This window comes from Artemia sp. Qi Xiang Cuo, chromosome 5 (assembly GCF_049724085.1).
Source record: "Artemia sp. Qi Xiang Cuo chromosome 5, ASM4972408v1, whole genome shotgun sequence".
Taxonomy (NCBI): Eukaryota; Metazoa; Arthropoda; class Branchiopoda; order Anostraca; family Artemiidae; genus Artemia; species Artemia sp. Qi Xiang Cuo.
In genome coordinates, this window is record NC_142798.1 from 37,279,460 (window position 1) to 37,302,582 (window position 23,123).

Here is a 23,123-nt window from a genome sequence, read left to right on the forward strand (position 1 = left end):
CGAACAAGTGACAACCTTGTAAGCGAGATTCGGGATGTGGTCAAGACTGGCAAGAGTCAACAGACTGCATAGTCGGGGAGCCAAAGTTGAAAATCTGACAAAATAGCAATCTGAGGGGGACAAGTGATTTGAGAGAGGTTTTAGACTAAATCGACCATGCTGATTACGAATATCTCGGGAATATAAGCGCCAAAGGTGCGCTTGGTGGTTTTTTGCAACTAAGTTTGTTGATTTTTCTATTTCACTCAGACTAAGTCCAGCTTTCTACTAGAATATTGTAGTTGTTTTTTTTATACCTAGCCAAAACATTAGGCGATCGTTAATTTACCACATCAGTAAAAAAAAAAAAAAAAAAAAAAAAAAATGATGAGTGATATGTGATGAGTGATAAATAAAAATAGCTGTCTGATGTGGTTTAAAATAGAAAAGAGGTAAATTGTCAAACTGAGGCTCTATAATTGTTTTCTATAGGTTTTGGCTCAGACTAAGTCCAGCTTTCTACTAGAATATTGTAGTTGTCTTTTTTATACCTAGCCAAAACATTAGGCGATCGTTAATTTACCACATCATTAAAAAAAAAAAAAAAAAAAAAAAAAAAAAAATGATGAGTGATATGATGATGAGTGATAAATAAAAATAGCTGTCTGATGTGGTTTAAAATAGAAAAAAGGTAAATTGTCAAACTGAGGCTCTATAATTGTTTTCTAACCAACAATACTTTAAAGCCCAGCTCTCACTAGCACCCAAGAACCCAATACATTTACTTTAGCGCCCAAGAACCCATAGCACCCACAGCTCCCAACTTGAAAGACAAAGACAAGCACACCCAAGTATCAATTTATAAAACCGAATATTAAGTTATTTTACCTTTGGTACAGCAAATTCTTCTTTCTTCTTTAAATAGCGATTTAAAAAATTATCCTAACTTAAGTTTGTAAATCACAGATGGTGCTGGCATGCATAAAAGAATTCTACTAGTCACAAAGATTGGAGTCAGCCATCCAATGTGTCGGCAAAGGGTACTTGACAAAGAGAGATCATATCAAGTTACAAGAGGGGAAATTTGGCTTCTGTCGGCAAACACATATCGCAGAGACATATCAAGTTACAGGAGAGATCAACTTTGGGTTCTTTCTGGGCGTTCAGAAATATTTCAAATATGTCATTCATTTTTGGGTTCTGATAAATTAAAAATGCTTGTATTACATGCATGCGGGCGTTGGCTTTGCTTGGGCTTATGATGCCCTATACAGTGTTTTTATCAAGTGAAAAATAATTCATACTTATATTTTCGGCCAAATAAGTATTCAAATAATCAATTTATTGTCAGTATAATTTTATTTTTAACTTGGGCGCCAGATTCAAAAGTAAATATAAACCTTTGCTGAAACCGGATCTAGCTTCCAGGATCAAAGCACCATTTACTTTAGCGCCCAAGAACCCATAGTGCCCACAGCTCCCAACTTATTGCTGTCAGTATAATTGCTGTCAATATAATAGAATTTATTGTCAGTATAATTGCTGTCAATATAATAGAATTTATTGTCAGTATAATTTTATTTTTAACTTGGGCGCCAGATTCAAAGGTAAATATAAATCTTTGCTTGCTTGGGCCTTTGGGCGTTGGCCTTGCTTGGGCTTATGATGCCCTATACAGTGTTTTTATCAAGTGAAAAATAATTCATACTTATATTTTCGGCCAAATAAGTATTCCAATAATCAATTTATTGTCAGTATAATTTTATTTTTAACTTGGGCGCCAGATTCAAAGGTAAATATAAACCTTTGCTGAAACCAGATCTAGCTTCCAGGATCAAAGAAACATTTACTTTAGCGCCCAAGACCCCATAGCGCCCACAGCTCCCAACTTGGAAGATAAATACAAGCACACCCAAGCATCAAATCATAAAACCAAATATTAAGTTATTTTACCTTTGGTACAGCAAATTCTTCTTTCTTCTTTAAATAGCGATTTTTACTGGAGGCAAAGAAGAAAAAGCGCAAGGAACTCCCGAACTCGCAAAATCCCATGCGATCTGGTGTTTATTTACCTTTGAATCTTGCGCCCAAGTTAAAAAAAAAATTATACTGACAATAAATTGATTATTTGAATACTTATATGGCCGAAAATATAAGTATGAATTATTTTTCACTTAACAAAAACACTGTATAGGGCATCATAAGCCCAAGCAAGGCTAACGCCCGGATGAATGTAATACAAGCATTTTTAATTTATCAGAGCCCAAAAATAAATGACATATTTGAAATATTTCTGAACGACCAGAAAGAGCCCAAATTTGATCTCTCCTGCAACTTGATATATCTCTGCGAAATGTGTTAGTCGGCAGAAGACAAATATCAGATCTAAAGTTAGGCAAGTAGCAGATTGTGCGGGAGCTAACACTGAATGACATATCTCGAATATTTGTAACACGCAAATTGCCTTTTTGTGAAATGCGTTTGCCGACAGAAGTCAAATCTCCCCTCCTGTAAATGATAATGATCTCTCTTTGCCATATTCACCTAGCCGACACAATGCACTTGCTGACATAAATTGAATATATTTTTGTGAGTAGCATAATTCTTTTGTGTGTGCCCGCAAAATCTGGGATTTGCTAACTTTAGATATGATGCTTTTTTTAAATCGCTATTTAAAGAAGAAATGGACTATAAATTTGCTGTGCTATAGGTAATGCTAGTATTTATTTTTCCAGTTGGGAGCTGTGGGTTCTGGGCGCTGGGCGCTAAAGTATTAATGAATTTGGGTTCTTTGGGCGCTAGCGGGCGCTGGGCTTTAAAGTATCGTTGGTTGTTTTCTATAGGTTTTGGCTCAGAAAAACAGATTTGATAAGGATGGCTGATAAACTTGTACCAATATTATTTTAAAAATCCGCCAAGTCTGGATGGCTATTCCTTTTTCTGGATTTCCATCCCATTTTTCCAGAAACTGGATAGTCTGGATGCACTATAAAGTTAGTGACTTGAGGAGCAATGGTAAATAGTGAGACTCTTGACAAACAAAAAATGAAAGAGAAGACAGCCAAGTATAGTCAGAGAGTAACACCTATGATTGACTATTATTGAAAAAAAACTGTACCGTACCACCTAGGCTAGCTCACAAAAGAGCCAAGCTCCTCGTAAAACCCCTCCCGTGGACACCCCTGCAATTTACTGAATAATAGTAAGAAACAAGTTGCTTTTATCAGGGGGAACTAATCTGCACCTTTACCCTACTTTTAAACCACTTAAGTGAGCCTCTAACTATCATTTGACCCCAAAACTGGTAAGACTTTTACTTTTAGCCTATCCATTTTAAATTTATATTCCTAAAAGACGAGGCGAAACAATAAAAAGTGAAATACTGGTAAAGACAAACCTTTGAGGATCAAATAATAGAGTTAATTAGCTTTTTAAGCTTTTGAACCATCAATTTATTTACACAGTAGCATGGCACATGGCAGTCAACATAACCATAACAAAGCCACGAGAAAGATGCAGTGTCATCTACTTAGTAATGAACAAGTTAAGTTTAAAATTTTTCACCATAGATGATCGAGTCGAAACTTTGACCTAATATTAAAGTATGAAACGCACTTCGGTGGTCGCTATTCCCGAAATAATTGGAATCAGCATGTTCGAAAATATCGTTTCCAAAAGTCAGAACTCATGTACCATGTTTTTTACAAATCGTTATTTGACGACTTTTTCAACTTTGGCTCCCCGACTAGCAGCTAAACTTGCAAAAAAAAAAAAAAAAAACTTATTTCTTAATGCATGAGTTTCGTTTACCTGTTTGCCATATCTAAATCGTTCAAAGATTTTAACCTGTAAATTTAACTAGGGGTGGTGACCTGTTTTTTTTGTAAATTTCTTTCAAATAAATATAGTATTTATTTTTGATAGATCCCATTTGCCAATCTGATCTTATAGAAGAAAAATACCTAGAGATTTTGGCGTTCTTTTCTGTATTACAGCTGAGCAGTATTAAGGAACTATATTAGGATTTGATATTTTTTTTTTTTTTTTTTTTCCTAGTTGTTTTTTTTTTTGTGTTTTTCTTTAGATGATTTAACTATATTTTTTTCCTTTTTTTCTGTTGATAAAGGCTCCCGGATGTAGAGTTGAAATATTCCGAAATATTTTGTTAATTAATGTCTTGTTGTTGTTTATAGTTCGTTTGTCAGTGCTATATTTATATTAAACCCGTTTTCCTCCCTTAAACTCTTTTAAAGTCTCGGAAAATATGTGGAATTAACAGCTTCGGAAATAATAACTTTGGTTTATTCTCTCTCGTTTTATGCGCTATTTTTATTAATTTTTTTTCGCCTGCATTTGTGTTTCTTTTGCTATTATTTTCTTACAGTCTACCCCCTTTTTTCTTGGAAAGCCAATGCACTTTAATGAGTCCATTTTTAAAATAAACTATTATATGAAGGTTAGACTTTAGTTTACAGAGTGGGGGGGGGGGGGTCATAAGGGTCAGCATCTCGCTTCATATTTATAATGTTTGTGAATGATACCAAAAAAGAGTAGACAAAAGCTTAGTTTTTCTTTTAAGATGAATGTGAACAGTGACATTAAAACTTATCGGCACCCCTCAAACCCTGCGTTTTCATTAAAACTCTGATCCCTCCCACCAAGTATTCCGAGAACGCAAGTGCTAATGCAAGATAAACAAGGTGAAAAAATCGCAACATCTCTAGATTTAAAGCGTCTGCTTGTTTTGAACCACTGTACATAAATAATATAACAGTAAGATCACATTGGCTGCTACATCCTCGGCGCGTACAAACAGCTCCTCCCATTTAATCTGGCATCAGCGGTCCAGTGTATATTACTTTGGAGCGCGTATTTTTGCAGAAACCTTCTCAAAATGCCTTTGAAACCAATTCGAGACTTCGGAACCTACTAGTAATTCCTAAAAACATCTAATAATAACATTGCACTACTAATTATCGATTTTTATATATTTATTAGAATAAATCAATTCAGAATTAGATTATTTAGAATCTAGTGTTACAAAGGTGAAGCCAAGTTTCACGTTCAAGAGAAAGCTGACTTGTCTACCGTGAAAAAATGGAATGTCGCTTATGTTTTCACTTTTTTAAATGTTCTCCAGAGCACTTGCATCTCGGTCCGGCTTTGTATAATGGTTGAGGTAGGGAATGATCATACTGTATTATATTTTTATACAGTATTTTGAACACTGAAGTTTCAAGCCAAATGTTGCGAAACCTAATTGACAAATAAAACTGTTGCAGTTGGCGACAAGCCTTATTAGTTCCACTCTAAGAGACTTTCTGTTGAGCGCTCGTTAACTTTAGGGTAAGGTTTCTCTTTTTAGTTTCAATATCGCTCTTTACTTTCACAAGAACTAACAACCAGATGTTTATGATTCTTCCTTTTAGTGCTTCCCTTTTCAGCCCCACTATCAACCTAGTAAAGAGCAAACCACAGACTATAGTAACTGAAACTTTAAAAGGGGTCTTGAAAAAACAACAACTGTCTACTGAGAAAAAGTTCCGTTTCAGGCTGATTCGTAAGTGGTAACTGTTACATCAATTGACTTGAACAGCAAAAATGTATTATGGAATTCATGCTAAGGGAGGGGTTGTGTGAGTAGGCATGTGCCCAACAACCCTATTTATGGCCCCCTAATGCCGATATTGATAATTTGCTGCATGACTAATTCCAACTAGGTATGGCCAATCACCTGCGTAACATGTACCTACTGAAACCCATATTTATCATTTTAGGAGCGAACATAAAAAAAGAAAAAAAACAGAAAAAACTTGGAGTATAGGAGTTAAAGGAGGCGCACCCAATTCGATTTTATTTGACAAAAAGGAGACAAATGTTCTACAATTATGCAATAAGGTCCTATATCTGTTTTCTAAGCTGGCACTTGAGACACGATAGAGGATACAAGCGCATTGAAAACAAGTATATCCTCTTTTCTTCTATTCGTGACTGGGTATTAAGATGAGGTGGTAAAAAAAGTTGTCGAGATTAGTAGGCTATGGTCACAGGGACGATACTTTGGGCCCTTCAATCAGGCCGATTAAAAACCCCTGCATGACACTGATTTATGTAAGATGTGATATGTCTATCTCTGGTTAAATGTCTACCTACAATGTCTTGATTTAAAAAAAATAAAAATCAGACATTAAAGAAAAATAAAATTAGGGATAAAAAGAAAATATTATATTAATAAAATAGAAAAGATGTAGAGGATGGGGAAGGGGGGATGCAATTTGTAGTCCTATTGACATTCTTACTATTGACCACGTCAATCTCCATGTGAGCTGAAAAAACATTTCTCGGAACGAGATCAAAGATAATAAAATAAAAATCTTGTGTGTATTTGTTGCATGTGCATGGTAGGGGAAAGTCAGATCTGAAAATTTTCAATCATGAGAAAACAAAATTCCTCGGTAGGGAGAGTGCAGGTGTTTCAGTGCACCTGACAGCTGGCTTACTAGGGCAGGTGGCCAAAGAAACTACAAAATAGGAAAACTGTCCGGATTGTTACCCTTCTAATTGATCTGTCCGTATCCTACCTTTCCCTACTTATGTTGCAGTGTTTGATAGCTCTCTATTGCTGTCACGGTTTCTGATAGGTTCATACTGATCTTTTCTTATAGCTTCATATTGGTCGCTTCTAATAGCTTTCCATCTATAGCTTTACAGTATTAAACCTCTCCCTGTAGCTAATTTGTGAAGCAAAAGGCACCTTTCAACTTATTAATTAAATAAAAATTTCCGAAAAACAAGTTTTTCAAAGAAAAGTGAAGGCCATTTTAAACCTAAGCTCAGGAGATATGAATACCGCTTAAAATTCAAACTCAAAACGACCAGAAATCATAGGCAGCGCCCTAGCGCTGCCTAAGTGAAGAACGATGTGGGCAAAATGTTTTTTTTTTTTTTTGTTTTTTTCTCTCCATACACGGCCACTTCGTATCGAAGGAGTTGTCGTAGAAAGTTCGAAAAGGGCTAATTCGATTGGATATTGGAGTGGTTAGTGCCCTTTTTAATAGTCGAAAGTGATTAGAGGGCAACTAGCCCCCCCCCACGCCCCTCATTCCCCCAAACCCATCCAATATAAATTTTGATATAGCCATTTTGTTCAGCGTAGTTGATTTCCATATAGAAAATATCTTTTTGAGGAGAACACTCCCCCACAACCCACGGGGCAAGGGTTTTAAGTTATACCCTGCGGGCATATAAGGTTTTTATAGAAGGTGCTGTCGTAGAAACTTCAAAAAGGCTCATTCGATTGGAAATTCAAAGGGCTAGTGCCCTATTTAATAGTGAAAGTGATTGGAGGGCAGCTAGCCCCCCCCCCCCCAAAAATCCACCAAAAACACCCAAATAAAATTTTGAGATAGCCATTTTTTTGGGCGTAGTTGATTTCCTGATAGAAAATATATTTTTGTGGAGGACATTCTCCCACAGCCTTCGGGGCAAGGGTTTTAAGTTACGCCCTGGGGGCATATAAGGTTTTTATAGAAGGCTTTGTCGTATAAACTTCAAAAAAGGCTCATTCGATTGGAAATTCAAAGGGCTAGAGCATTTTTTAATAGTCAAAAGTGATTGGAGGGCAACTAGCCCCCCCCCGCGCCCATCAGTCCCCCAAACACCTCCAATCAAAATTTTAATATCGCTATTTTGTTCAGCGTAGTTGATTTCCAGATAGAAAATATCTTTTTGAGGAGGACACTTCCACACAATCCTCAGGGCTAGGGTTTTAGTTCTGCCCTGGGGGTATATAAGATTATTATAGAAGACGTTGTCGTAGAAACTTCAAAAAAGGCTCATTCGAATTGAAAGTCAAACGGCTCGTGTCCGTTTTAATAGTCGAAAGTAATAGGATGGTACGTAGCCCCCCCCCCGCGCCCATCCTTCCTCAACAAAACACCCATATAAATTTTGAAACAGCGTCCAACGGAGTAGATTTCAGGACCGGACACGTGTTTTCGAGGAGGACACTTCCCTAAAACCCTTGGGGCAAGGGTTTTAAGTTATGCCCTGGGGGTATATAAGGTTTCTATAGAAGGCGTTGTCGTAGAAACTTCAAGAAAGGTTATTCGATTTGAAATTCAAAGGGCTAGTACCCTTTTCTAATAGTCGAAAGTGATTGGAGGGCAACAAGCCCCTCCCCCCCCCCACGCCCATCATTTCCCCAAACACATCCAATCAAAATTTTGAGATAGCCATTTTGTTCAGCGTATATGATTTCCACATAGAGAATATGTTTTCCAGGAGGACACTCCCCCACAACCCTCAGGGCAAGGGTTTTAAGTTATACCCTGGGGTCATATGAGGTTTTTGTAGAAGGCGTTGTCGTAGAAACTTCAAAGCAGGCTCATTCGATTGGAAATTCAAAGGGCTAGTACCCTTTTTAATAGTCGAAAGTGATTGGAGGGCAACTATCCCCCCACGCCCATCATTACCCCAAACACATCCAATCAAAATTTTTTGATAGCCATTTTGTTCAGCGTAGTTGATTTCCAGATAGAAAATATGTTTTTGAGGAGGCCACTCCCCCACAACCCTCAGGGCAAGGGTTTTGTGTTATGCCCTGGGGGCATATGAGGTTTTTATAGAAGGCGTTCTCATAGAAACTTCAAAACAGACTCATTCGATTGGAAATTCAAAGGGCTAGTGCATTTTTTAATAGTCGAACGTGATTGGAGGGCAACTAGCCCCCCCCGCCCCTCATTCCCCCAAACACATCCAATCAAAATTTTGATATAGCCATTTCGTTCAGCGTAGTTGAATTCCAGATAGAAAATATGTTTTTGAGGAGGACACTCCCCTAAAACTCTCGGGGAATTGGTTTTATATTCTGCCCTGGGGGTATATAAGGTTTTTATAGAAGGGGTTGTCGTAGAAACTTCAAAAAAGGCTCATTCGATTGGAAATTCAAAGGGCTAGTGCCCGTTTTAAAAGTCGAAAGTGATTGGAGGGCAACTAGCCTCCCCCCCCCCCCGCGCCCATCATTCCCCCAAACACATCCAATCAAAATTTTGAGATAGCCATTTTGTCCAGCGTAGTTGATTTCCAGATAGAAAATATTTTTTTGAGGAGGACACTTCCCTAAAACCCTCAGGGCAAGGGTTTTAAGTTATGCCCTGGGGGTATATAAGGTTTTTTATAGAAGGCGTTGTCGTAGAAACTTCAAGAAAAGTTATTCGATTTGAAATTCAAAGGGCTAGTACCCTTTTCTAATAGTCGCAAGTGATTAGAGGGCAACTAGTCCCCCCCCCCAAGCCCATCATTCCCCCAAACACAACCAATCGAAATTTTGAGATAGCCATTTTGTTCAGCGTACTTTATTTCCAGATAGAAAATGTGTTTTCAAGGAGGACACTCCCCCACAACCCTCATGGCAAGGTTTTTATGTTATGCCCTGGGGGCATATAAGGTTTTTATAGATGATGTTGTTGTAGAAACTTCAAAACAGGCTCATTCGATTGTACATTTAAAGGGGTTGTAACTTTTTTCAATAGTCGAAAGGGATTGGAGGGCAACTATCCCCCCCCCCGCCACGCCCAACATTCCCTCAAACACATCCAATCAAAATTTTTAGATTTCCAATTCGTTCAGCGTCGTTGATTTCCAGATAGAAAATATGTTTTTGAGGAGGAAACTCCCCCACAACCCTCAGGGCAAGGGTTTTGTGTTATGCCCTGGGGGCATATAAGGTTTTTATAGAAGGCGTTGTCATAGAAACTTCAAAACAGGCTCATTCGATTGGAAATTCAAAGGGCTAGTACCTTTTTTAATAGTCGAAAGTCATTGGAGGGCAACTAGCCCCCTGCCCCGCGCCCATCATTCCCCCAAACACATTCAATCAAAATTTTGAGATAGCCATTTTGTTCAGCGTAGTTGATTTCCTGATAGAAAATTTGTTTTTGAGGTGGACACTCCCCCACAACCCTCGAGGAAAGGGTATTATGTTTGGCCCTGGAGCATACAAGGTTTTTATAGACAGCATTGCAGTAGAAAATTCAAAAGGGGCTCATTCTATTGGAAATTCAAAGGGCTTGTGCACTTCTTAACCTTCGAAGGTGATTGGAGTGCACCTAGCCCCCCCCCCCTCAATCCCTTCATTCCCCCAAACACATCCAATCAAAATTTTAAAATAGCGATTTTGTTCAGCGTAGTTGATTTTCAGATAAAAAATATATTTTTGAGGACACTCCCCCAGACCCTTCAGGGCAGGGGTTTTAAGGTATGCCCTGGGGGTATATAAGGTTTTTGACGAAGGAGTTGTAGTAGAAACTTCAAAAAAAGCTCATTAGAATGGAAATTCAAAGGGCTAGTGATCTTTTTAATAGTCGAAATTGATTGGAGGGCAAATAGCCCCCCCCCCACACCCATCAATCCCCCAAACCCATCCAATAAAAATTTTTAGATAGCCAATTTGTTCAGGGTAGTTGTTTTCCAGATAGAAAACATATTTTTAAGGAGGACACTCACCCACAACCCTCAGGGCAAGGATTAAATCTTATTCCCTGAGGGTATATACTGTTTGTATGGAAATATTTGTCGTAAGAAAATGAAAAATGGCACATCTGATTTGAAATTCAAAGGACTAGTACCCTTTTTAATAGTCAAAAGTGATTTGAAGGCAACTAACCCCCCTCTCTCACTTACCTTTTCCCAAAGCACATCCAATCAAAATTTTTAGATAGCCATTTTATTCAACGTAGTTAAAAGTTTTGGAAATTAGGTCTTTAAGGATGACAACCCCTTCCCCCACAGCCCTCAGGGGTTGTAAGTTATGCCCTGGGGGCATATAAAGTTTTTATTGAGAGAGTTGTCGTAGAAACTTCAAAAGGGCTCATTCCATCGGAAATTGATATGGCTAGTGCCTTTTTTAATAGATGTAAGGGATTGGAGACCAACCAACGCCCCTCTCACGGCCACCATTTTCCCACACATCCAATCAAAATTTTGAGATATCCATTTTTTTCAAAGTAGTTGAATGTTCTTCAAATCAGGTCTATGAGGATAATAACCCCCTCAGAGCCGTTAGGGCAAAGGTTGTTAGTTATACCCTGAGGACATATAAAGTTTATATAGAAACTTTTTGTATATGATTTATAGAATAGATTTTAGTCTTCCTCAAATTCAATTTTTATATGTTTAAAAACTAAATGTTGACTTAAGATTAAATTAAAATGCACTGTGATAATGCTAATTCCAAATACGTCATCTCAGCAGTATTCCGAAAACAGCTGAGGGTATTATGTTCCAACATTCGGGGCTACTTCTGCTCTTAAAATTTAATCAAATCAAAATAGAGTAAGTGAATCCAAGCTATCAAAGAAAGTAAACAGTTTTTTTGCGAATGGAATCAAGTTTTCCATTTCTGGTCAACTAGAGGAAGTATGAAACTAAATTGTACACTACTTTCTGTGTCCAAATTTTTAAAAAGGTTTATGTTGTTAAAAATTGCTGAAAAATTTTCTCCAGCATACAAATAGCAGGCCAAACTATAAAGTATTAAAAAACGAAAAGATTTAAAGTGTTATTTTCTTTTTCCCTGAAAAGACTATGTCAATGTAAAACGAACAGAAATTGTCAGAATGTGCATTGTCAGTTTAATATACATATACTGATATTTAGTAATCAAAACGTTTATATTATTTGATTTATTAAAGATATGAGAGTAAGAACATATATAATTTTTCATTAAAGCACTAATTTTGTTCTGAACTTTTGAACGCACAGGGGTTTTGTGCCCTACTTATCTAAATTTCTGCTTGTTGTGAGTTTGACTCCGTAAGTTATTGTAATTTTTGTTCGTTTTGGGTTTCATTTATTTATCGATGCTGATTAATAAATGAAATAATAGATTTATTGAAAACCTACTGCGTCATTGCAGAAGCCTAAAACCTACTGCGTCATTGGCGCCTTACTGAAAACTATATGAGTCTTGAACAGTCTTGGAAAGTATAAACAAAATCAAATTGAATATTAGATATATATATTGCACTCCATAATTGTTGAAAGATCCATCAGTTCAAGATTTTTTTTCACTGTAATTTTTATTTTCATTTTCAATGCTGTAAGACCTGGAAAAGAATAAATTTTTAATATAAGAGAAATTCGTTTTCAGTGAAGTGCCAATGACGCAGAAGGCTTTAGGTTTTTGTAGTTAAAGAAGGGGACAGTATTCAAATTTTGTTTCCAGTGAAACTATATTTTTCTTGACCAATCTTGGAAAGAACTAATAAATTTAACTAAATATTTGATGTGTAATGATATTAATTGCTGAAAGCTCATACAGTTCAAAATTTTACTGTAATTTTAATATTTATTTTCAATTTTAAGTACAAAAGAAAACATTTGTAATATAATTCGTTTTCAGTAAAGCGCCAATGACGCAGTAGGTTTTAGGCTTTTGCAGTGAGGCGATACCCAAACTCTTGTTTGTAGTTATTTTTATTCGATTCAAACTTGATTTGCATATTCAATTTAAGTTTCACTCGTTTTAAGATTTATTTGTTCATTTACATTAATATATATATTGTATGTTTGTTCGCATTGATTGTTTATTTAATTTCTGTTCGTTTTAAGTTTCATTTATACTTTAATAGCAAACTATTTTTTTCGTTTTAAGCTTGATTTCCATATTCAATCTAGGCATTACTCGCTTTAAAATCTTTTTATTCATTTATATTATTACTTGTTGTATGTTTTTTGCTATGATTGTATATTTAATTTCTGTTCGTTTTGGGTTTCATTTATTCTTTAATAGTAATTTCTGGTCGTTTTGAGTTTAAATTTTAACAGGTATTCATATCTCTTGAGCTTAAGTTTAAAATGGCCTTTATTTTTATTTGAAAAGCTTATTTTTCGGAAAGTTCTTTTTAATTAATTTTTGTTCGTTTGTGATTGCAAAAAGTTTCAAGTTTTTATTGCATGGGGGGGGGTGTGCTTACTGTCCGATTATTCTTGACTTTAAAAAACGGATCTAGAACTTTCAATTTAAATCGAATGAGGCTTTTTTCAAAGTCTATACGATTACCTCTTTGATAAAAACCTTATATATGAACATTAGATAGCTTGCATAATTTGTGGACAGCGATTGGCAACAATGAATGGATCGAAAAAATAGCTCCAATAAGGGTGTTTTGACAATTTCCGTTGCTGACACAAAGGGATCGAGACTGTTTGGAATTGACCTTAATAGAATTTTGTGTGCCAAAGCCATTTTGCATCTATCACAGAGTATGTATTATAACCTTATAAATGGATAATAATAATAGATTTACTATGTATTCCTCCCATACAAAACTTTACCTTATTAAAGTCTTTGGGGTGGGGGCGGCGTAGTTTGTAGAAGGAAGAAAACTTTAGCGTAGACAGTAGGCGCGGGGGCGGGTGAGGTTGGAGACTCATTCAATACGGGGCGGAAATTCACTTATCTCCTCCGTTCCCAATTTAGGAGATTAGACAGACTCATTGGGCTGTAGAATGTTGGACTGTTTGAGTTGTGGAAGACGTTAAAATACTCAAAAATACTTTATATTCTCAGTTATTGCAGGATTGATTTCATAGACTGTGCAATGGTGAGCCCCCTGGCCCATAATTTGGGTGAGCCTCAACTCATAATATACAATTTTGATTAATTGTTCCGTGTTATGTACATATATTATTCTATATATGTTATTTTGACTTATACTTTTATCGCATTGCGTTCATTTTTAAGGCTTGAGATAAAAACTGAAACCTTAGCGGAGACAGTGGTGGGAGGAAGTCTCCCACCTCACATGCATAATTGAGCAGCCACAGAGAAAATAAAACAAATTAAATTAATCTGTCTTTTGAAAATGTTTTTTTTTTCAAAAGACACGAACAAAATCGTCTATCTCTGAAGTGCTATCTCTGACATTTCCGTTGATTCTTTATTCCCGTTACTTCTCAGATGTAAAATTTAGAATATTATTGAATGGGTTTAGTCGTCCCCTCTCTGAGTAATTAACACTTGGAAAAACCACACATGGGGAATTCCTACCTCCTCAAAAAACATTTTATTTTTCTGCTGATAATTCCGCCACATTAAATTCCACCCAGCAAAAATTTCCTAGCCGTGGAATATGCTCCCCAAACATATTACCCTCAGATAACTTCGTATATTCATAAAAATGGAAGCTGAAATTCCTACTCGACTTTTTAGGTCAGAAGCAATGCTATAGCGTTACCTAAGTAAAGAGCCAAAATGGTTCAATGAATTAATACTTATTTATTTTTCCAGGGGCACTTTATGTGGAAGAGGTGGTCGCATAAACTTTGGAACGGGGTTCATTGAATTACAAATTAAATTTTATTGTGCACTTACCCCAGGGGCGGATAAAGGATTTTTTAGGGGGGGGGGGGGGCAAAATAGGGTTTACCCATAAAATTGGGGTAGGAGCAAGTTTAATTAACGCAATCTTGCGTTAATGAAGTAAATTACATTACTTTAGACTACGTTAGGCGGAGGGGCACCCCCCTCGCCCCTCCCCTGGATCCGACACTGCCTTACACTCTCTGTTTCTTTCCTTGTTAGGGAAGAGAGCAGATGCCTAATAGGTGCGTGTTCCTGCCAAAACATTTTAACTCTCATTGGGCCTTCAGGTATAAACATAATTAGTTCAAAGGGAGGGGTGGGGAAAAGGGCGCGGGGGGGGGGTATTTGCCCTTCAATCGATTTTGACTCGTAAGAGCTGGACTAGAACTTCTAATTTCCAATCAAATGAGCCCTCTCTGAAATTTATACGAGAATCCCTTCCTGCCCCCGGGCCCTGGGGGGTTTTGTCGACGCCAGAGTTTTGTTACTTAACCTATCAACTATTTTTAACAAAAATTTTATCTGATGCATTTAGGACGTGGAGGAGGTGGGGGGCTTGTTGCCCTCCAATCTCTTTTTACTCTCAAAAAGTGAACAAGAACTTTCAATTTCTAATCAAATGAGCCCTCTCTAAAGTTTATACGAGTATCCCTTCCATAAAAAATAATATGAAGGATTCGGAGAATCCTTAAATTCCAACACCTGCCCTGAGGGCTGTGGGGGAGTTGTCATTCTCAAAGATCTAATTTCCAGACCTTAAATCTACATTTAATAAAATAGATGTCTCAAAATTTTGATTGGATGTGTTTAGGGAAAAGGTGGGCGTGAGAGGGGGGTTAGTTGCCCTCAAATCACTTTCGACTATTAAAAAATGCACTAGTCCTTTGAATTTCCGATCAAATGAGCCTTTATTAAAGCTTCTACCGCAACACCTTCGATAAAAACCTTATATGCCCCAAGGGTATAACTTAAATCCCTTGCCTTGAGGGTTGTGGGGGAGTGTCCTCCTCAAAAACATATTTTCTATCTGAAAATCAACTACGTTGAATAAAATGGCTATCTAAAAATTTTGATTGGATGTGATTGGGTGAATGATGGGCGTGGGGGGAGGGGCTAGGTGCCCTCCAATCAATTTCGACTCTTAAAAAGGGCACTCGCCCTTTAATTTCCAATCGAATGAGATTTTTTTGAAGTTTGTATCACAACGCCTTCTACAAAAACCTTATATGCCCCCAGGGCATAACTTAAAACCCTTGCCCTGAGGGTTGTGGGGGAGTTTCCTCCTCAAAACCATATTTTCTATGTGAAAATCAACAACGCTGAATAAAATAGATATCTCAAAATTTTGATTGGATGTGTTTGGAAGACTGATGGGCTTGGGGGGGGGCTAGTTGCTCACCACTAACTTTTGATTATTAAAAAAGGCACTAGCCTTTTGAATTTCCAATCGAATGAGCCTTTTTTGAAGTTTCTACGATAACGCCTTCTATAAAAACCTTATATGCCCCAGGGCATAACTTAAAACCCTGGCCCTGAGGGTTGTGGGGGAGTGTCCTCCTCAAAAACATATTTTCTATCTGGAAATCAGCTACGCTGAACAAAATGGCTATCTAAAAATTTTTATTGGATGTTTTTGGGGGAATGATGGGCGTGGGCGGGGGGGCTAGTTGCCCTCCAATCACTTTCGACTATTAAAAGGGGCACTAGCCCTTTGAATTTCCAATTGAATGAGTCTTTTTTGAAGTTTCTACGACAACGCCTTCTATAAAAACCTTATATGCCCCAAGGGTATAACTTAAAACCCTTGCCTTGAGGGTTGTGGGGGAGTGTCCTCCTCAAAAATATATTTTCTATCAGGAAATCAACTACGCTGAACAAAATGGCTATCTCACAATTTTTATTGGATGGGTTTGGGGAAATGATGGGCGTGGGGGGGGGGCTAGATCCCCTCCAATCACTTTTGACTATTAAAAGGGGCACTAGCCCTTTGAATTTCAAATCGAATGAGCCTTTTTTGAAGCTACTACGACAACACCTTCTACAATAATCTAATATGCCCACAGGGCATAACTTAAAACCCTTGCCCTGAGGGGTGTGGGGGATTGTCCTCCTCTAAAACATTTTTTCTATCTGAAAATCAACTACGCTGAACAAAATGGCTATCTCAAAATTTTGATTGGATGTGCTTGGGGAAATGATGGGCGTGGGAGGGGGGGGGGACTAGTTGCCCTCCAATCACTTTCGACTATAAAAAGGGCACTATCCCTTTGAATTCCCAATCGAATGAGTCTTTTTTTAATTTTCTACGACAACGCCTTCTATAAAAACCTTATATTCCCCCAGGGCATAGCTTAAAACCCTTGCTCTGACGGTTGTGGGGGAGTGTTCTCCTTGAAAACATACTTTCTATCTGGAAATCAACTACGCTAAACAAAATGGCTATCTCAAAATTTTGATTGGATGTGCTTGGGGAAATGATGGGCGTGGGGGGGGGGGGGGGGTAGTTGCACTCCAATCACTTTCGACTATTAAAAAGGACACTAGCCCTTTAATTTCCAGTCGAATGAGCCTTTTTTGAAGTTTCTACGACAACACCTTGTATAAAAACCTTATAAGCCCCCAGGCCATAATTTAAACCCCTTGCCCTGAGGGGTGTGATGGATTGTCCTCCTCAAAAACATATTTTCTATCTGGAAATCAACTACGCTGAACAAAATTGCAATCTCAAAATTTTGATTGGATGTGTTTAGGGAAATAACGGGCGTGAGGGGGGGGGGGCTAGTTGCACTACAATCACTTTCGATAATTAAAAAGGGCAGTAGCCCTTTAATTTCCAATCGAATGAGCCTGTTTTGAAGTTTCTACGACAACGCCTTCTATAAAAAACCTTATCTGCCCCCATGGCATAACTTAAAACCCTTGCCCTGAGGGTTGTGGGGGAGTGTCCTCCTCAAAAATATATTTTCTATCTGGAAATCAACTACGCTGAACAAAAATAGCTATCTCAAAATTTTGATTGGATGTGTTTGGGGGAATGGTGGGCGTTGGGGGAGGGGGGGCTAGTTGCCCTCAAATCACTTTTGACTATTAAAAAGGGCACTAGCCCTATGAATTTCTAATCGAATGAGCCTTTTTTGAAGCTTCTACGACAACGAATTCTATAAAAACCTTATATGCCCCCAGGGCATAACTCAAAACCCTTGCCTTGAGGGTTGTAGGGGATTGTCCTCCTAAAAAACATTTTTTATCTTAAAATCAAATACGCTGAACAAATTGGCTATCTCAAAATTTTGTTTGGTTGTGGTTGGGGAAAGGTGGGGCGTGGGGGGGGACTAGTTTCCCTCCAATCACTTTCGACTATTAAAAAGGGCACTATCCCTTTGAATTCCCAACCAAGTGAGCCTTTATTGAAGTTTCTACGACAAAACTTTGTATAAAAACCTTATATGCCCCCAGGGCATAACCCAATACCCTTGCCGTAAAGGCTCTGGGGGAGTGTCCTTATCAAAAATCTATTATCTATGTGGAAATCAACTACGTTGAACAAAATGGTTATCTAAAAATTTTGATTGGATGTGATTGGGGAAATAATGGGCGTGGGGGGGGGGTAGTTGCACTCCAATCAATTTCGACTATTAAAAAGGGCAGTAACCCATTAATTTCAAATCGAATGAGCCTGTTTTGAAGTTTCTACGACAACGCCTTCTATAAAATCCATATATGCCCCCAGGGCATAACTTAAAACCCGTGCCCTGAGGGTTGTGGGGGAGTGTCTCATCAAAAACATATTTTCTATCTGGAAATCAACTACGTTGAACAAAATGGCGATATCAAAATTTTGATTCGATGTGTTTAGGGAAATGATGGGCGTGGGGGGGGCTAGTTGCACTCCAATCACTTTCGACTATTAAAAAGGGCAGTATCCCTTTAATTTCCAATCGAATGAACCTGTTTTGAAGCTTCTACGACAACGACTTCTATAAAAACCTTAGAGGTCCCAATTGCATAATTTGCCATTCTAGTCCCAAGAGTTGTGGGGGTGTGATTATTTAATACATTTATAGTCCGTCGTTAAATCAAGTATATGGAACAAACTAGCTATATCAAAATTTTGATTTATTATGGTTGGGGGAAGAACGGGCTTGGAGGGCTAGTTGCTCTCCAATCACTTTCGACTATAAGAAAGGGCAGTAGAACTCTCGATTTTAAATCAAATCAGCCCCCTTTGAAGTTTCTACGATGACCCCTTCCGTATGAAGCGCCTCTGGAAAAAAAAAATAAAAATAATAATAAAACATTGGAGCCGTATGGCCTTTACTATAGGCAATGCTACAGCGTTGCCTCTGATAGTCTCATGTTAGTGGTTGACGAATTCAGTTCCAAAAGAACAAGACTAATAAAGTAAAAGCAGTACCATTAGACTCCTTATTTTATTTGCTTTCCAAATATCATGGTCATTTTTCTGAAAATGCACCGCAACTCACTGATCACAAATGTATTCACAAGGATACATAAAAAACTAATGGAAAACACTAAAACAATGAGATTCCTATTTTATAATATGTAGAATGTTTCCACTTATCAGATCATGAAGTTTCCTTTCATTGTTATCCACATTCCTAAATCTTTTCAAGTAACATTTGTTTCTGCAATTCTATTACCGTCAATCAGGTGACTACATTTCATCGAGTCGAGAATTCAGAAACTTGTTTTAACAAAGAAACACGACTTAACATGAGATCTAAAAGAACTTAGAAATACATTATTAAGGCGATATATGGAGCTGCCAGAGGAGGAGTGAGGCGCATTGTCAGAAAAGCGACTAGAGTATTTGGAAAAAGCATATAATAAGGAGTCTAACCGTACTATTTTATTTTATTAGCATATTTCCTTGGAAGTGGTCAACCACTAAACTGACACCAACATTATCAATGAGCTTTTATACTTTGATTTCGCACTAATCAATTGGTTAACTCTCAGAGATTTGTACAGGCAGAGTTGGCATATCACACTGACATACATAATTTCCAAAAAGTGTAAGCTGTTTCTGATTGTTGGATTATTATTTTGGGGGAGGATAAATCACTGACTATTGTATAATCCTTATCTACTGCATACTAGAACTCTAGCGTTAAGAGTGCAGAGCTTCATTAGTAGGAAAAAATCAACCCAAAAGATAAACATAAAAATCGAAATATAATATATATCTTATCTCTTTAAACAAGAAATAGTTGTGTGTACATGTATGTATTTATTTATGTATTTTTCTCGAAAACGGCTCCATATTGCTTTGATAAGTTGGCATTCTGGGATTTTCTGGCCTAAAAAATGACGGCCTATGGTTTTTTCTTAGTTGTAATAGTAAAAGACAAACCAAAGAGAATCAGGCAAAAAAAAAGTCAAATATGGCAAAGTAAACCAGAGAAACAACATTTAAAAGAAATTTTGGTGTGACGTCATTCATCCTCTTGTAAGCAAAGATGCAGTTTTTTGTCAAAGTATTGATTTCATTTTAAATATTGTGATTTGTTATTTACTAAAGGCACTAGATGTCGCAATTCATTTTAAAACGTTCCCTTAAACATCTCTCTATCGTGGTTGCTGCGTGGTTGCCCCGCTAGCTGCAAAGAAGGAAGAAACGAAAAAAATGCTTTCCATGCGAAAAAGGGATTTTCTTTGATTTTTCAAGCCAAATAGACTTTCCTTGTTGGTCATACCAAGGGACTGTTTCCAATATGTTTCCAATATAGTTTCCAATTTATGTTTTCAATAAGTTTCTAATATGGGGTTTTCGGCCAAGTTAATTCTAATATCTTACTTTTTGTCTTGATCTGACACCCCTTTTAGGGGGTTTCGGGCTATTTTTTTGGTTATTATTGGTCGTTTTCGTCTTTTACTAGGTTGCACGTATCGTTCCAACCCTGATAACTATAAGAAAGTAACTAATATGTTATAGTAGCAGTTATATACGTCGGACTAATAGTCTAAATTTCACAAAGAAAACAGTTTGAAAAAGTGTCGATGTAGATCTTACTTTGACGTTGTCTTCGGTTCCAATTGGAGCATTACATTCTTCAGCCAATCGCGTACGTAGCGCCAGATCGTAACTGTTACTCATTTTATGACATGTGATACATAACAAAAGAACGTCGTGAGACTGGTGATTTTTCATGACGTCTAAAAAAAGAAATATGAAACATTTTTTATTCTTCAACATTATGTCTAAAAGTAAAAGGGAAGAAATTCTAACGAGCTGAGTCAGAATAGTACAAATTGCACCAAATTTATGGTCGTGAAAATCCTCCTTCTCTCTTCATCCTCAAATCCACCTAGTTTACGTGTTTTGCAGTAATCATTTACTTAAATTACAACTCGAATTATATGAGAACAACAAAGCCATTCTCACACCATTTGAATCTATCTACCTTTGTGAAGACTTAATGCAGTACCAAGGACACAAAAAAAAAGATTGTCCCTCTTGACTCATCTGAAGCCTGTTCGAACCTGAAAACCGCAAATACAGGAATTTTTTTTTCTTCTTTTGAAATTATAAAGTACTTGTCTTTTCTTTTTTTTATTACAACTTATTAAACAAAAAAAAACAGCAATACACAATTTAATCATTTAACAAGTAGCCGTCCAAGAAGACACGTGTGTAAGAATTTAAACACTAACAATCTGATGATTCCCAAGACAACTTCAAAAGGAACTTCAAAAACAAACAACAAGACAACCTCAAAAGGAAGCCAGAACCTTCTTAAGCTGTTTTGTGCCATTTCTTTTTCAGCCTTTTTTTTGTTAGATTTTCACCCGCGTTTTGAAAATCGGAAATTGAATTTCCCATTTTTTGCTATGTTTTTTTTTTAGATAAAGGTTGTATAAATTTCCGTTCATCTATCGAACAATCAGATTTCATTTTTACTGTATTTGGTATAACATTTAAAGGTTTAAGCATTTAAAAATTGCATTCTCAAAGATTTCTCTGTTGGCTTCCGTGTTGTGATAATTATGACAAAAACAAATATAAAAGTACATAAGAATTTATTGTTATGATTATAGCTTTACAGCCAAACAAACGATTTTAATCCCACAAGGAACTACAATAATGGTGAGAATGGCACGGGTACATATATTTTTTTATAAAAAAAAGGACCAGATCACAAAAAGAAACTTTTCTGTTTAGGGGGGAGGGGGCGGGTATACTAAAAAAAAATCATATATATTTTTGATAAAATCAAATTTTGTACTTTCAGCATATTTTGACTTTCCAGAGGGAGCAGCAACTGGTCCCCCATTCCAGTGAGCACACTTGAAGGTGGGCAAAACCCTTTACACCCCCGGTTTTATCCCTCTGTTAAATCTGCACCTATAACAATATGAATAATTAAAGAATTCCTGGGTGTCATCTGAATCTCACATCTCAGAAAAAAAGAAAAAAACAAAAACAACAACAAGAACGGATAAGATAATTAAACGAGATCATTTTCCCTAAAACATGAACGTAATTAATTCTAAGCCATCTTCTTTTTTCATTATAACCAACTTAAGGACACACGAGTCTCACATAATAATCTCAACATCCTGTTTATAGTCTGAATCCAACTTCAGGATAATTTTTCAAACAGTTCGTGGTAACGAACTGTAAATAAGTAGCAATAGTAATCGAAACTCCAAAAAACGAAATTTTGATACCAATAGATATATCAAAAGAATTGGCGTATTATGCTGATTCCAAATATATAAGTTACATTATGTTTAGTCTTATCCTTCAAAATCTACGAGTCTGAGAAAATTTGTCTGATTTTCGAAAAAAGGGTAAAGACCCTCTAGAAGTCAAAGAATTTTAATGAAAATCACACCATCAGATTCAGCGTATTAAGGAACCATACTGAAGAGGTTTCAAACTCATATCTACAAAAACGTAGAATTTTGTAGTTTTTGCCAGAAGATAGATCACGGATGCGTGTTTATTGTTTTTTTTTCAGGGATGATCGTATCGACTCAGTGGGGCTAGAACGTCGAGAGAGGGCTCATTCTAATGATAATTAAAAGTTCTAATGCCACATTTTTAAGTGACAAAAAATTGGAGGGCAACTAGGCCCCCTTCCACGCCAGTTTTTGCCAAAATCGTTCAAATCGTTCAAATCAAATTTTGATCCAAATCCGATCAAAATTTTGAGATAGCTTTTTTGTTCAGCATAGTTGAAAGGCCCTATAACAATGTCTTAGGAAATAGTATGATCCCCCACAGCGCACGGAAAAAGGTCCTAGAATTGTCAAATTTACACATTGTTTGCGCGTAGTATTTGTTACTGGAACATATGCATAAATTTTTCGGGTGGAACGGGGGGGACGAATTTTTTGCTTGGAGGATTTTGCACGGGAAGAATTTTCTATGGAGAGGGAAGTTTACAGGGGGTGAACTCTTCGGGTGAAATTTTACACTGGGTGAATTTGCCAGAATTCTTATATGAAGTTTCTTTATATGTCTTGCTTTCTCTTTACCAATTCAATTTTTACGCGTGTAGATGTAAAGGGTAAACTGTCCGGGGTAAATTTTTGCCAGGATTGAATTTTTCAGAGGATATTTATGTGGGGAGGGGGGATCTTTCTGTGGATTAGAGCCAGATATCCTGGCGTTACTTAAAAAACGATCAGAAATTAAATTAAAGAAAAAGAAGTTTTTTCAACTGAACGTAAGGAGCAACATTAAAAGTTAAATCGAACAGAAATTATCACGTATATGAAGGAGGTTGCCCCCCTCCTCAACACCTCG

The 23,123-nt window shown here is 37.0% G+C and overlaps 1 protein-coding gene across 3 annotated transcripts in view; it reads right to left on the reverse strand.

The window, feature by feature from the left end:
* The window catches only part of LOC148952103 (exonuclease 3'-5' domain-containing protein 2-like), a 190,928-nt gene that overhangs the window by 110,605 nt on the left and 57,200 nt on the right, over positions 1 to 23,123 (reverse strand). For all 3 annotated transcript variants that reach the window (XM_089089545.1, XM_089089543.1, XM_089089544.1), the window contains exon 8: positions 20,382 to 20,524. In XM_089089545.1, coding sequence (XP_088945671.1) covers positions 20,382 to 20,524 — 143 coding nt within the window. The remainder of the gene's footprint in view (positions 1 to 20,381; positions 20,525 to 23,123) is intronic.